Below are 15,590 nucleotides of genomic sequence, written 5' to 3' on the forward strand. Positions count from 1 at the left end.
ACACTGACAGTTTTGGATACTTATTTTGTAGAATATCTCTCATTCTACGTGTTGACTTATTGGTCTTTTCCCTTATGATTAAAGTCAGGTCATATGCTTTTGACAAGAAGGCCACAGATGTGCTGCCGAGTTCCTCACGGTGCATTCTGTCAGAGGCGCTGCTGCTTAGTTACATTACGGTTTCAAATCGCCTTGGGTCATTTGGTTAGGTGGATGCCAGTGTTCTTCATTATGAACATAACTATTTTACCCCTTGTAACTAATAAGCATGTGGTAGGAGACACTATTCTCAAACCTTCACACAGTCTCAGCGTGTGTTGAAGATTCTTGAGAGATTCAGGTATTAGAGGTTGAGTAGTCCTTATCTGAAATGCTTGGTTGGGTCCAGAAGTATTTTAGACTTTGGAGTTTGGGAATATATGAATAACTTTATTGGCTGAGCATTCTTTATCTGAAAATCCAAATTCTGACATGTTCCAAAATCCAAAACTTTTTGAGCATCATGTTAGGCCATTATAGATTTCAGATTTTCACATTATGATAGTTGCTACATGGTGACTTTTCTTAACCCATCTTTCCTTCTACATTTAATTTTGTGTGTGTATGTCTGTGTGGGTACCAGAGCTTGAACCCTGGGGCATTCTATCTCCAAGATATACCCCCGGGCCTTTTAATTTTGACACAAGGTCTTGCTAGGTTGTTGAGAGTCTTTGTATTTTGCTGAGGCTGCCTTCAAACCTGCAGTCCTCCTGTGTCAACCTCACAAGGACTGGGTACAGGTGTATGCCACCATGACTGGCTCCTTTCTCTATTTACTAGTTGGCACTTTACCGTAAGGAAGAAGGTTCCCTTCTCCCTTCTTTATCGGTATGGACTCGTGGACATTTATTGATTTAATAAATACTCTTACTGTCATACTTTATTTTGATACCCAAATTACATCAGATTTAGGCAGTGGTGGCCCCTCCAACTGCTTACTGTCTTTCAACCTATCTCCATCATTCCTTGAACACACTGTTACTTTTTTTTTTTTTTATGGTACTGGGGGTGGAACTCAGGGGCACATCCCCAGCCCTATTTTTTAGTCTTTTTATTTTTATTTTATTTATTTGTTTTGTGGTACTGAGATGGAACCCAGGGGCTTTCCACCCCCAGGATACACCTCTAGACCTATTTTATACTTTATTTGGAAACAGGGTCTCACTAAGTTCCTGAGAGCCTCACTAAGTAGCTGAGGCTGGCTTCGAACCTGTGCGATCCTCCTGTCTCAGCCTCCCAAGCGCTGGGATTACAAGCGTGCGCCACCACGCCTGGCCACACTGTTACTTTCTGAAACCACAGTTCTGTTCCAGGCCTATATTTTTTCTTTTTCATGGTACTGGGGTTTGAACCCAGGAGCATTATACTTCTGAGCTATACCCTCAGCTCTACTTTATCTTTTATTTTGAAACAGGGTCTTGCTAAGTTTCTGAGGCTAGCCTCAAACCTGTGATCCTCCTATCTCAACCTCCCCCAAACTGGTATTACAGTCATGTGCCACCATGCCTGACTATTCCAGGCTTATCTTGTGATTTTTCCTGTCCCTGTCCTATAACCAGCCATTTCTCCAAAGAGCTATTTGGCCATGTGTAATATTTATTAAAATTCCTTTTTTATATGTTCCTCCATATAAAATATTATTTGATACCTTTTGTTGAATCCATTCCTCCAACTGCAAATAATGTACCAACAGTTGACTTCCTAGGTTTTGTCCGAGGACTCTGTAACATGGGTCGTCTCTCTGGTAATAAATGATACTTCATTGCTTCCATAATGAGTTTCTGACATTCTATGTCATCCCGAAAAAGTGCATTATTTTCCATGTCTGCTAGGAACTGGAAAAGAATAGGATGCATTTTAAACTAAAACTTGCAACATTTGCAAGATTTACATTTTAAATGTCATTGAAAAAACAAGAATTAAAGAGAATATATGGTACACTATAATATCTTAATAGGGCTATCTCTTAGCCCCTATTAGTGGGAATATATTACTTTTTAAGTAATCTTTTTAATGCTTTTCTATAATTGTCAGATTTTATAAAATAACCACTATATGTTAAGAATTAGAAATAACATTAAAGAATAAGAATAATAGTTAGTGGTAGTTGACTAACCAGACTGCACTTATTTGGCTTTGCTAAATGTTCAAATACTACCATTAAAAACAAAATTTACCAGTTTCTCAAGGGCAAAAAAACTCCAAATGGTGATTAATTGTAAAACAAAAAATAAAATTCCTCATGTTTCACTGAATCTTATTTAATTTTTTTTATAAATACATAAATATGATTATGTCTTGCCTTTTATTTTTGTTTTGTAGTGGGAATTGAACCTAGGGGCATCCTACCTCTAAGCTATAACCCCAGCCCTTTTTATTTTTGAAACAGGGGCTCACTAAGTTGGTGAGGTTGGCCTAAAAATCTGCGATCCTTCCCATTTCAGCCTCCTAATTACTGGGGTGAGAGGGTTGCAACATTACACCTGGCACTGCCTTTTAAAAATGAAATTCACTTCATGTTTGGTTCTCCATCGTGCCCCTCGTCCTCGTCCTGCAACCCTTCACCATGCTCCCATCACCATTACATTAGGCTCCTGATTTTGCATACCCCCACTGAGTCTTACTGTCTCTCTTTCAGTCTGTTGTGTACATGGAAAGTGTGCTTTTATTTTGTATTTCCCTAATGATTAATGATGTTGAGAATATGTTCATGTTTTGATAACGGCAGAGAAGAAAATATTCTAAAAAAAGACACTGTAAAAATTTGTGGCATTTGGAAAAATACAAAACATGCCAAGGCTAATTAGGATATAAGTCTTGAGCCAGGCGTGGTGGTGCACACTTGTAATCTCAGCATTTGGGAGGCTGAGACAGGAGGATTGCGATTTGAGGACAGCCTCAGCTACTACTTAGTGAGGCCCTCTGGAACTCAGTGAGATCGTTTCAAAATGAAGAATGTAAAATGGCTGGGGCTGTAGCTTGGAGCTAGAATGCCCCTGGGTTCCATCCCCAGTACTGAAAAGAAAAAAAAGAAGAAAAAGAAAAAGAAAAAGGAAAAAAAAAGATACAAGTCTCCTGACCTATAGAGAGTGCAACTTCCAGTATTAATTATTCCATATATTTTCTATGCACACAAAACATAGTTATAGTGGCCACAAAAACCACTACTGAATATGCATTAGGTTGCTCATTTAGATTAATCTTAATATTCATATTACTTCTGTTATAATTACTTTAGTCCTTTCTAAAAAAAATAAGTATAAAAATTTTCTGAAAGTAATGTCTTGGGAGATTTTATAGTAATTGTGATTTGAAGCAAAATATATTTCTTAGTATGCTGACAGTCTCTGTAACTTACTAATAAATGAGATTAATTATATTTAAGTAAAGAGATGAGAATAATGGGAACAATATAAAACCATGAATCTAAGAATCAGATTAATCAAATGGAAGGTCCCAGATATCATTCAGAAAATGATTCAGAGGGTACTACGAGAGAACTATAAACATAGATTCTCATGTACTCTGCATTCCTGGTGAATTCTAAATTCAGCATTTGGAATAGAAGAAGAATCATTTTCATTTTTTAAGTTTTATCTTTACTTCTCATACTTGTTTGCCATATAATAACTATTTCTCTAAAACTGTCCCCTCAAATACAAATAGAATGTGAATTAACTCTATAGAATTAAAAATGTTGAACTTCCGGGAAGATGGCGACCGAGAAAAGCGGGGCTTAACAGCCCCGCTAACAACAAATCTCCATTACCACAAAATCAGCGCCTTTCATAGCCAGAAAACACCATCACCAGTGAAACAAAAAATCACCAGGCCCAGAGAGAAAGCGGACTGAGAACAGAGCCACAGAGGAGATACACCGGCCTCGCGCCCGAGGACGCGGCAGACGCGGCAGCAGCGCCATACTGCCGGCGGCAGCGGGGAGTTCACCGGACGGCTACAGCAAGCCGAGGTGAGCCACTGCGGAACAGCCAGGCAGGATTTCTCCGCGCAGAGAGCATCTAAAGCTCCCAGTGGCCGAGCTCAGCACACGCTGCAGGGATTCAGAGTAGAAATCAAAATCAAAAAGAAAAACGCCAGCCCCATAGCCGAGGGCGTAGCAGCGGCGCCATATTGCCACCGGCGGCAGCAGCAGTGAATTCAGTGAGGCCAGTACAGCCACATCTGCGTACTAAAGAACAGTGAGTCAAATTGCGGGCCACAGAGGAGAAATCCCAGTACTGTACTCCCTGGGACTTGACCCAGTGGGGGAGGGGCGGTGGCAGAGATATCACACCATAGGAGAACTTGCAACCTGGCACCCCCCAAAGTCTAAAGCAGCCTCTATCGACTCTCTGGGTCGGAGACTCTGTGATAAAACCCAGTAAAGGAGTAGTGGGGTCTGAGATACTACTGACTCCAGATCCAGAACGCCTTAAGGGAAGTCATAGTGACCCAAGGGAAGAACCCAGAGAAGGCACAAACATCGGAAATCATGGGAAAGAGGAATAATACTGGAGCAATTAATGTCCACAACCCCACAACATCAGAACCCGATAAAACAGAAAATCAGAGATTTCTAGAAGATCAAATCAGGAAAATAACTGTAGAAATAATAGAGGTGCTTCGAAAAGAACTCAGAGAGAGCCAAAAAGAGATAAAGGATGCAATTAATGAAGTAAAGGCCTCAATTCAAAGCACAAACAACCGATTAGAACACATGGAGAACAGAATCTCGCTCTTAGAAGATGAGCAATCCAAAAATGAACTCATAGTTTCTAATCTAGAAAAAAATATCCGACAGCAGGAATCTGATATTGAAGAAATATGGGCCCATTTTAAGAGAGCTAACCTAAGAATAATTGGAATAGAGGAGGGAAAAGAAAGTGAAACCAAAGGGATCAACAATCTCTTCAAGGAAGTAATAGCAGAAAAATTTCCAAACATAGAGCAAGAGGTTGATACAAAGGTCCAGGAAACTTATAGAACTCCCTTTAGACAGGATCGGAGAAGAGGATCCCCACGCCACATAATTGTCAAAATGACCAATGTGGAAGCCAAGCAGAGAATCTTAAACGCAACAAAAACAAAGGGCCAAGTGACATTCAGAGGCAAACCAATTAGAATCACTCCAGACTTCCCAAACCAAGTTATGAGAGCCAGAAGGGCTTGGAGTAACATATTCCAAACTCTGAAAGAAAACAACTTCCAGCCAAAAATTTCCTACCCAGCAAAACTTTCTATCAAATTAGATGGAGAAATAAGAAGCTTCCATGACAAACAGAAACTGAAGGAATTTATGTCTTCAAAACCAGCACTAGAGAAAATACTCAAAGAGATTAACTACAAAGAAGAAATAGGTAACACACACCAGAACCAGAGAAACAAGAGTTTCCATCCAACAGACAATTAAGATTGGTTATCTGTGGAGATTCATTATTTATGTTAGTCTTTTACCTATCTCTAAATGGTATTGTTTGCCTTTATTGTTGTTAATTTTTAGGATTTCTAGTTGGAATATTAATATACCTTCAGATATAGCAATTGGAAATATTTTATCCCATTCTATTAGTAACTGTTAACTCTGTTTACATTGTCTTTGGATATACAATTTTTTTATTTTTTTATTTTTTAGGGAGTCTGTATACTCCTCTGTTGCCTGTGTCATTGAAATCATAACCAAGAAATCACTGCCAATTTCAATGTTGTGAGGTTTTATGACCCAGATTTTCTCCTAAAAGTTTATAGTCTTAAGATTTGTATTTAGGTCTATTATCTATTTTGAGTTAATATTTGTATATGGGATTAGGTAAGGGTCCAATTTTATTCTTTTCCATGTAATTATTATTTTTTAACAATATTTAGTTAAAAGATTATCATTTCCACCACCAAATGTTCGTGGAAACCTTGTCAAAAATAACTTGACAATATAGGGAAGAATTTAGCTCTAGGCTTTTATTTAACTCCAATGGTTTATATATCTGCCTTTAGAATAGTACTACACTGTTTCAATTATTGTAGCTTTATATGGTTTGAAATCAGAAAATATATATCTTCTAGCTTTGTTCTTTTTCAAGATCGTTTTGGGTACCTAGACTCCATATTCCATATTAGGATAGATTTTTTTCTGAAAAATAAATATATAAATATATGATAGTTTCACCTAAAAAATAGAAAAAAAAATTCTTGTTAAGAAAGAAAGCAAAAAGAAATATTGAAATGTTATCTTTAAGTCATCAAAAGCTTGGTATCAGACAAATGAAACTGTTATGTGAGATTATCATTTTTAATTTTAGATAAATTGCCATAATACTAGATGTCAACTACTAAGCCAAGCATGGGAGGGAGGGATAGGGAGAGAATGGGGTGGGGATTGGGTGGGGGCTGACTGGGAAAAGTGTGCATGTATGTCTACAAAAGTATGTATCCTACTATGATGTATGAATACAGTGCACCAATAAAAAAAAAAAAGAAAAATAAATGTTTTGGTATCCAATATTTGTAAATTACAAGAATACTGACTCATTTTATTTCTTTTTTTCTTTTTTTGGTGGTACTGGGGATGGAATCCTTCTACCTCCGGGCTACACTCCCAGACCTATTTTTTATATTTTATTTGGAAACAGGGTCTCTTAAGCCAGCGAGGTTGGCTTCGAACCTGCGTAATCCTCCTGTCAGCCTCCCAAATGCTGGGATTACAAGACTGCACCACCCACACCCGGCTAACATTACTTAAATGTTAAAATCTTTTAAATAATGTGTATGTACTTTCTAATATTTTTATACACATTCTTTAAATTTGAACAAGTGTAAAGCTTTGTTTTCTCCATAGCATCTGCTAATATTAATATTTCCTCATCCTCAAACTTGAAGTTAATTTTTAACAGCACTTCAGGCAAAAGTAAAATGAAATGACCATAAATACTTGACTTTTGTTTATTAAAGTTTTTTAAAAGCTACACTAAAATGGTCATTTGGTAGAGGATTATAATTATGCATATTATTTCTTACATTTTAAAGATCTTGTGTTGGAGATACTATCATAAAAATCACTATATAACTCGAACATCTTCTAGTAGGCTAAATAAAGTACTTCATATTAACATAGTAAGATAAAAATCTCATTTATTGCTATTAAGAACAAAACTATTTCATAAAGTAAATTTTCTGGATTACTAGACCTAATCTCAATTTAAAAGTATAATTCACTTATTATAATTATTTTCCTTTTTTAATTTTTGTGGTACTGGAGATTTGAATTCAGTGGCATTCTACCTCTGAGCTATCCCCCCAGCCCTATTTTATTTTTATTTTGAAACAGGGCCTCACTAAGTAGCTGAGGCTGGCCACCATCCTGAAATCCATTCATCTCAACCTCCCTCGGATTAAGTACTGAGATTAGAATCATGCATCACCATGCCCAGTTTCAGTCATTTATTATTTAGTAGGCATTAGACCATTTTAACAACTTTCATATTTTCCTACCTTTTAAAATAAAACATATGAAATACAACCCTACATTGTCTTAATTATTTTAGTATCTATTTCAAAACTTTACTACTTGATAAATAATTCTGCATTCTTGCTCTTTGAGATTTTTATTGCCAGGCGTGGTGGCGCACGCTTGTAATCCCCACGCTTGGGAGGCAGAGAGAGGAGGATCACACAGGTTTGAAGCCAGCCATGTGCGCTGGCTTAGGAGACCCTGTTTCCAAATAAAAATGTAAAAATAGGTCTGGGAGTGTAGCCCGGAAGTAGAAGGGCTTCCAGGAACCCAAGGACCACCAAAAAAAAAAAAAAAAAAAAAGATTTTTATCAAGGAGAATAAGCCATAATCAGTATATCTAAATGTCATAACACTGCAACATATTAGAACTATCACAGTAGAAAAGAAAACATTGCTTAGAAAGGTATAGTAACAGTTTAAATTATACTGGGCAACATGACCAACTCAACGTACATTTACTCCTTCTGTTACCACTACTCGGTGTGGATAGAGCTACCTCCATGCTGCTGGGGTCACTTAGAGAACCACTGGGCTAATCCAGGGGATTTCTTCCCCTCCATTATCTTGTCATTTCTATAGCATTTGATGATGTAGTACTTCTTCATTCTTGAACTTGAAATCAATTACATTTTTTATACTTTTATTGGGGCATTATAGTCTCACATTACAATGTAGTTCACAATCACGGTGTAAACATGCACATAACACTTGGTGAGCTTTCTCTCTGGCTCCCTCCCCACTCCTACCTGCCTCATAAAGGAGAGAGAGATGGACATTGGTATTCTTACATATGTACTTAATACCAATGGAAGTGATTTCTTCACTGGGAATCAATTTTTTTGTACTTTTATTGGTGAGAGTCAATATCTTCATTGGTAATACCTTCATGTATAGACATAACCTTATCTGAACTGTTGGAATCAGTTTTTAATAGCACTCTAGTTACTTGTCTGTTTGGGAGCAACCACTTAACGTAAGCATTTCCTAGGATTCCATCCCTAACATCCTTATGTTTTCCTTGGCCAGTGTTTCTCTCTTGCCTTTTGCTTCAAAATTTAAATAAGGAGTTTTAAAAATTTCTTCTTAGAGCCGGGCGTGGTAGCGCACGCTTGTAATCCCAGTACTTGGGAGGCTGAGATAGGAGGATCTGGGTTCTCAGCCAGCCTCAGATACTTAATGAGGCCCTCTGCAACTTAGTGAGACCCTGTTTCAGAATAAGGAATAAAAATACAGTTGGGGTTGTAGCTTGGAGGTAAAATGACCCTGGGTTCAATCTCCAGTAACACACACACACACACACACACACACACACACACACACACACTCTCTCTCTCTCTCTCTCTCTCTCACAGAAAGATTCTTCTTAAGACTCTAAAAGGATTAAAGTCTTTGATTAAAGCTTTTGAGCTTTTAGAATGTGATTCTCCCACTTCCTTCCCTGCCCCTTCAAATTAGCTTTTCATTCTACATTTCTTGTCTCAAACAAAAGCACCTTCACTAACCTCGATGACATCCCTGACCCCACCCTTAATTTGTGCCCCTCACCATTCATTCAGTTATTAAGTTGTATCAATTTGATCTTCTAATAGCTACTGAGCCCTGTAATTTCTCTCTCCACTGCAAGAGGGTACCTATTTCACTTGGATGAACACCAAAGACTTCCTAATGAGCTTCTAGTTTTGACCCCTGTTATTTGAACTGAGAACAAGGCGGCCATTTTGGAGTCAGGCCTTGGTTGGTGGGGCACTCCCTGGGCACATGGCCTGGGACCAGGGCAGGCTGTGGCTGCTTCCTGTTCTTTTCTCTCCTGCTGCCAATCTTTCTTCTCCTCTCTGCTCCCCACCATTATGTCCTGAGAACCTGCAGACCCTGTTCTTGCTGAAAAGACAATCTAGGATAGGCTGAAAATCCCCAGAACTGTGAGCAAAGAAATCCTCCTTCCACTAAGTTGTGGTTATGAGGTATTTTGGGTCACAGTGGTGAGAATGCTGTCTGAAACAGCCCCTCTGATCCATTCCGTACAGTGTAATTGTAGTATTCTTTCCAAAATAAAATTATAGCTATGCAATTCTCCTGTTAAGAGAATCCTTTAGTGCTTCATCATTGCTTTTTATGACAAAATAAACCTCCTTGGCATGACTAGATTCTTCATGATCTGATCCATTTCCCTCTCCAGCCTCATCTCTTGACGTTGACCCACCTTATATCTGCATTCTACCCATGTAAACTATCTTCAAGTTCCAGAACATGAAGTATTCTTGACTCCATAAGAAGGTACAATCTTCTCTCTCTCCTGGGTATCATGCCCCTCTTTGGGTGGTTAACACTTGATGTGGGGGCACTTCAGGAAATTCACCCTGCTTCCCCACTGTCAGTTTGGGTGGACTACTAGTTTTACGTTGTATGTATCTATCTAGCACATCTGTCTAATAATTACATTTAGTTTTGAATCTATTTTTTTCCTTTACCTGATATACCTATTAACCCCCCCAGCAATTTTATGCATTAAAGGCAGTAGAAAAAGCATAGAACTGTGCCTCTGTTTGAATACACCTCTGCCTATCATTAACTCTATGAAGATAGTCAAGGAGAAAAGCCAAATAAAACCACAGTTCAGAAGGACAGAGATTTATGCACTGTGGTTTCAAATATGTGGTTTTACCTTTTTGGTCTGTGATTTCATTTGTACCATACATGTTAGACTAAATGTCTCAAAGTGCCTTTCAACTCTAAGAACTTATGGATATAATTACAGAAACTATCCTGGATAACAAGACTTCTAAAGGTCTCTGACAGTCATGCAAGTATACAATATCAGAAACTGCACAACTGAGTAAATCTCAGGTTACTTAACTGCAGACTCTTTTCAGAGTATGGTAGGATATTTTAGATTTTTTTCTTTTTTTAGAATATAAGCTCTGCTAGGTAGCAGTAAAAAGATAACTATCTTTGAAATTTTATTGTAAGCCAGGCGTGGTGGCACACGCTTGCATTCCCAGTATTCGGGAGGCTGAGACTGGAGGGTCATGGTTTGTGGACAGCCTCAGCTACTTAGTGAGGCCCTTTGCAACTTAGTGATATCCTGTTTCAAAATAAAGAATAAAAAATAGGGCAGGGGTTTATCTTGGAGGTTGAATGCCCCTGGGTTCCATCCTCAGATCCACACACACAAAAAAATTATTTTTTTTTCTGAATTGCCATCAATTCAGTTTCAGGTCTGTGCATTCATACAATATTCTACTTCTAAAGAGGAAAGTCTTTTTCATAAAGCATCAGCATTGATTTTTGTCTTTATAAGATAGAGTACAAATAGTAATTTTTATTTTTATAACAGCAGAAAAATAACATATTATCAAGATTAATACAAATGCTGGGCATGGTGGCACATGACCATTATCTAAGCTACTCAGGAGGCTGAAGGATCACAAACTCGAGGACAGCCTGAGCAACTTAGTGAGACTCTGTCTCAAAAAAAGAATAAAAATGCAAATAAACAGAAAAGAAGAATTAATACAAGGTAATACTTATAGCACTTTAAATCTTTGGACAGTAATAGTTCATTCTTTCTTTGCTTTCAAGGCCTCTTTCTCTACTCGAGGCCTTGAAATAGGCAGCAAAGAATACAGAGGAAATTTCTGTAGGTCCAGTGAAAAAATGTAATAAAGGGAAACTGCATATAAATATGATATGACTGATTTATTGAATGCATATACTAGATATCTCTTAATTCTGAAATAATGATAATAATCTTATTTACAGCACATTTTATTTCCAATAGCACATTCTGACCTTTATAATCGTCCTTGTCAGATAAAGAGATAAAGAAACTGGTGTGTGAATATGCAAGTAACAGAGTATTAAAACGTCAGAGAAGGAACTTTATTATATCTTATTAACTTATGTACCAACAGAACCTATTAGTATTAAATAGGTACTTAATACATGTATGGCAAATTAAGTAATAATTTTCTGGTTCTTCCAACTGGTTTGTAGCTGAGTCAAATTTACTAGTTCAAAATAAAAAATTAATTGATGCAATTTAGTTATCCAGACCCATTGTATTGAAAACATAATAATAATTTTATTAGTTTACCATCTTTTCTGTTAAACATTTTATCAGAATACATATTTAATAAAACAAAGAAAATAACCTATAAACAAGTATCTATTAATTACCTGTGGTGCAAGAAGAGGTAGTCTAATATAAGCCAAAAGTTTACTGAGGTCTTTCCGTCTCTGTTCCAAATCATGACGGACCCAAGTAAGAAGTGCATTCAGTATTGTCTCCTCATTTGGAATGTTCATGTCATCACTGGCCAAGAGCTTTGCAATTTCACTGGCTGGCAGTAATACAAATTCCTGGTTTCTGATTACTTCCATGAAATGTTCCTAGACAGAAAATTAGCATATAATGTTTCCATTCAAAGCTTTTTTTTTTTTTGCATTAGAAACCCACACATCATCCATCCATCCTTCCTTCCTTCCTTTTTCTTTTCTCTTCCTTTCCTTTCCCTTCCTCTTTCTTTCTTTCTTTCTTTCTTTCTTTCTTTCTTTCTTTCTTTCTTTCTTTCTTTCTTTCTTTTCAGTGCTGGGGATGAAACTCAGGGCCCCAGCTATGGGGTCTCACTAACTTGCAGAGGGCCTGAGTTGCTGAAGCTGGCCTCGAACCTGTAATCCTTCTGTCTCAGCCTCCCAAGTACTGGAATTCCAAGCTTGTGCCATCACAGGTGGCCACAATTTATACTTTAAACCTTACAATGTATTACCATTTATTAAAAAAGAAACAACAGAAAGAAACATTTAAACTGATATTATGTTGCTAAATACAAACAGAATTCAGGTATATTTTTATCATATTTTTAAAAAGGACCTGTGACACTTAGATATTGCTCTGTCCAAGTTGGGGAATAGTTTTGGCAAATCTTTTGAAGAAAGATTAAAAAATGAATTAGACACTAATACGTATGATACTTTAACACAAAAAGTTATTTTGAGTTTGTGAAGCCAAATTACCTGGGTGGGCTTTAGGTTATTTCTCTTATCCAGAAATGGCCTCCACACTGGCCATATTCTAGATTCTAGTTTTCCCAGATGCTGCTTGGAAAAAGTATTTTTCTCAAGGTCATTCTAAAACCAAATTAACTATTAAATTATTATTTTTTTTATTATTATTATTTTTATTATTATTTTGGTGGCATGGGGTGGAACCCAGGGGCTTTTCTACCTCCAGCCTATACTCTCAGACCTATTTTATACTTTATTTGGAAACAGGGTCTCACTAAGTTGTGGAGAGCCTCACTAAGTAGCTGAGGCTGGCTTCAAACCTGTGCGATCCTCCTGTCTCAGCAACTCAAGCGCTGGGATTACGACCATGTGCCACCACGCCTAGCAAGATTGTTTTAATGCTATTTATAAGACCACTCAGGATTTTAGGTTTGTTTTGAAAATATTAATTTACTCTGATTTATGTACAAAGTTACTCTGGCCTCACAGGAGAAAGAACCAAGAATATAGTAGGACTAGGACCTTAGACTTAAGATGACTCCATCTGGCTGCCTACTAGAATCAAGCTTTCTATAACTTAAAATGAGAGCTAGAAATATCCTTAGGACTAAAAATGAATTTTATAGGCTATTGTGCTAAATAATCTGTAGAGAAGAAAAACTTACCCTCTGATTTAAAAAGTTGTCTTAATGCACAGATTGCTTATATTTTTAAATATAAATGAAAATGCTAGACATACATCCCTTAATTTTTTCTTATACTTCCTAATGTTCTATCCACTTTTTAGCATGCAGAGTTTTTTAAATAGCTAAGGCTTTTAAAATTAGAGCTAGAGATAAGGTCTATCAATAACTATCTCCTGATTTAAAATGAGAATCATATTTTCTGTTTAGCCTGTGGTAACCTAAGTGAAACACTGATCTAAAATTTATCTTGGGCTGACATTTCTTTCAGCAGAAATTCTTAAGAGGAAAACCATTCATGAATAATTAATTAAACTCAATTGCTCCAATTCATCATGATTTGTTAAGAGACCCAAATGAATCTATTTTAAATGATTGACTATCATTTTCAGAAATATATTTTAATAAAATCTTAATGCTGGAATGGCTTCAAGCAAACTGTTCTACTCAACTATAGACTGACACTGTAAAAAGATTGGGTAACACACAGCAAGAGCTATAAAAATGTTGATTCTCAACCCAGCTATTGCAGTCGTGTTTAATTCTTTAAAAATACTTTGTAAATAGAAAGCAAAGCTGAAAACCTAATAATGCTTCTTTGTGCTATTTATAATAAAATATAGAAAACAGTCTAAATGTACAACTGCGGGAGGTTGTAACTCAATGGACTATTAACCATGCAATAAAAATTTCAAGGACAAATTTAACTTGGCTACCTGTGAAAATATTTATCATGTAATGTTAGGTGAGTTTCTGAAGGAATCAAAATAATTTGCATTTCAGGCCAAGCATGGTGGCACACGCTTGTAATTCCAGTGTGTGGGAGGCTGAGATGGGAGGATCACACAGGTTCAAAGCCAGTCAGCACTTAGTGAGGTTCTCAGCAACTTAGTGAGACCCTGTTTCCAAATAAATTATAAAAAAGAGCTGGGGGTATAGCCTGGAGGTAGAAAGCCCCTGGGTTCCACCCCCCAGTACCATAAAAAAAAATTACATTTCTAGTTGTTTAAAGGTACAGTATACAGTATAAGCAACATATTTATATAGCACATGTATTAACTATTGCTAGCTATACTTTCAAATGGCATTAATTCCATTTCATCAAAAATAAGACTATTACATAAAGATTGATTTGATGAATTATTTGACATATCTTCCTTAGAACAATGGCTTTTCCATTCTAGTATAATATACATTAAGTGAAGAGTAGGTTTTTTTTTATAAAATTATGAAATATTACTGAAATCAAGTTTAAATACAAAGTGGTTTTTTTTTTTTTTTTGGTGGTACTGGGGTTCCTGGAAGCCCTTCTACCTCTGGGCTACACTCCCAGACCTATTTTTACATTTTTATTTAGAAACAGGGTCTCCTAAGCCAGCGCGCGTGGCTGGCTTTGAACCTGCGTGATCCTCCTGTCTCTGCCTCCCAAGTGTGGGGATTACAAGCGTGCGTCAACACGCCCAGCCCCAAGTGTTTTTAAAAATATTAATTTGGAGCCGGGCGTGGTGGTGCACGCTTGTAATCCCAGCATTCAGGAGGCTGAGACCAGAGGACTGCCGTTCGCGGACAGCCTCAGCTACTTAGTGAGGTCCTCTGCAACTCAGTGAGACCCTGTTTCAAAATAAAGAATAAAAGTAGGGCAGGGGGTGTAGCTCAGAGGTCGAATGCCCCTGGGTTCCATCCCCAGACCCGCCCCCCCAAAAAAAATATATATGAATTTGGTTTTGAGAAAGCTATATTAGCAGAATTCAATGTTTTTATGTTTTCTAGATTGAGAAATAAGATTTAAATTCTTAAATTAAATGTTTCTATTTGTTTAATAAATCCATAATGGCATTAAGAAGTTGTGAGGAAATAACTAGTCATACTTTCTCTACAGGTTAAATGACTTGGTCCAGAGGTCATGTTCAGAGACTAGAACAAAAGTTCCCAGACTCCATGATCCTGAGAAAGATCTCCTCATCCTTTTCCATCTGTATTTTGCTTTTTCAGTGAATTTTCCCCATTCATGCATAATTTACTGACTGAACTCTGGCACACATTATATGCATACTATATATTTTAAATCCACTTTCTGATGTAAATCTCACGCTACTAAATGCTTGCTAGAACTGCACCCCTTCCCTCTTTGGAATAGTTTCTAAGCAAATAAAAATTACTGGGGGATTTATTTAAATTGAAGATTGAATTTGCTATACATTTTAATTCAGTTCCCATAGCAACAGTTCAAATCTGACAATCTGCCTCTATATTACTTATTGCTATTAGAATTCTATTTCATGTCTCTGTTGAAACTAAGTAATGTTAAACAATGACCTTGAGGAAAAAAAAATCTACCATAACTAACTGGCTATGAAAAT

The 15,590-nt window shown here is 36.9% G+C and overlaps 1 protein-coding gene across 4 annotated transcripts in view; it reads right to left on the minus strand.

Annotated features, from left to right (window-relative positions):
* The window catches only part of KLHL5 (kelch like family member 5), a gene marked incomplete at its 5' end in the record, with an annotated part of 60,137 nt that overhangs the window by 18,223 nt on the left and 26,324 nt on the right, over positions 1-15,590 (minus strand). For all 4 annotated transcript variants that reach the window (XM_080697075.1, XM_080697074.1, XM_080697077.1 and 1 more), the window contains 2 exons: positions 1,688-1,874; positions 11,720-11,932. In XM_080697075.1, the coding sequence (XP_080553201.1) occupies positions 1,688-1,874; positions 11,720-11,932 (400 nt within the window). The remainder of the gene's footprint in view (positions 1-1,687; positions 1,875-11,719; positions 11,933-15,590) is intronic.

The sequence above is a fragment of the Muscardinus avellanarius genome (assembly GCF_963383645.1).
Source record: "Muscardinus avellanarius genome assembly, chromosome: 6".
In the NCBI taxonomy this organism is placed as follows: Eukaryota; Metazoa; Chordata; class Mammalia; order Rodentia; family Gliridae; genus Muscardinus; species Muscardinus avellanarius.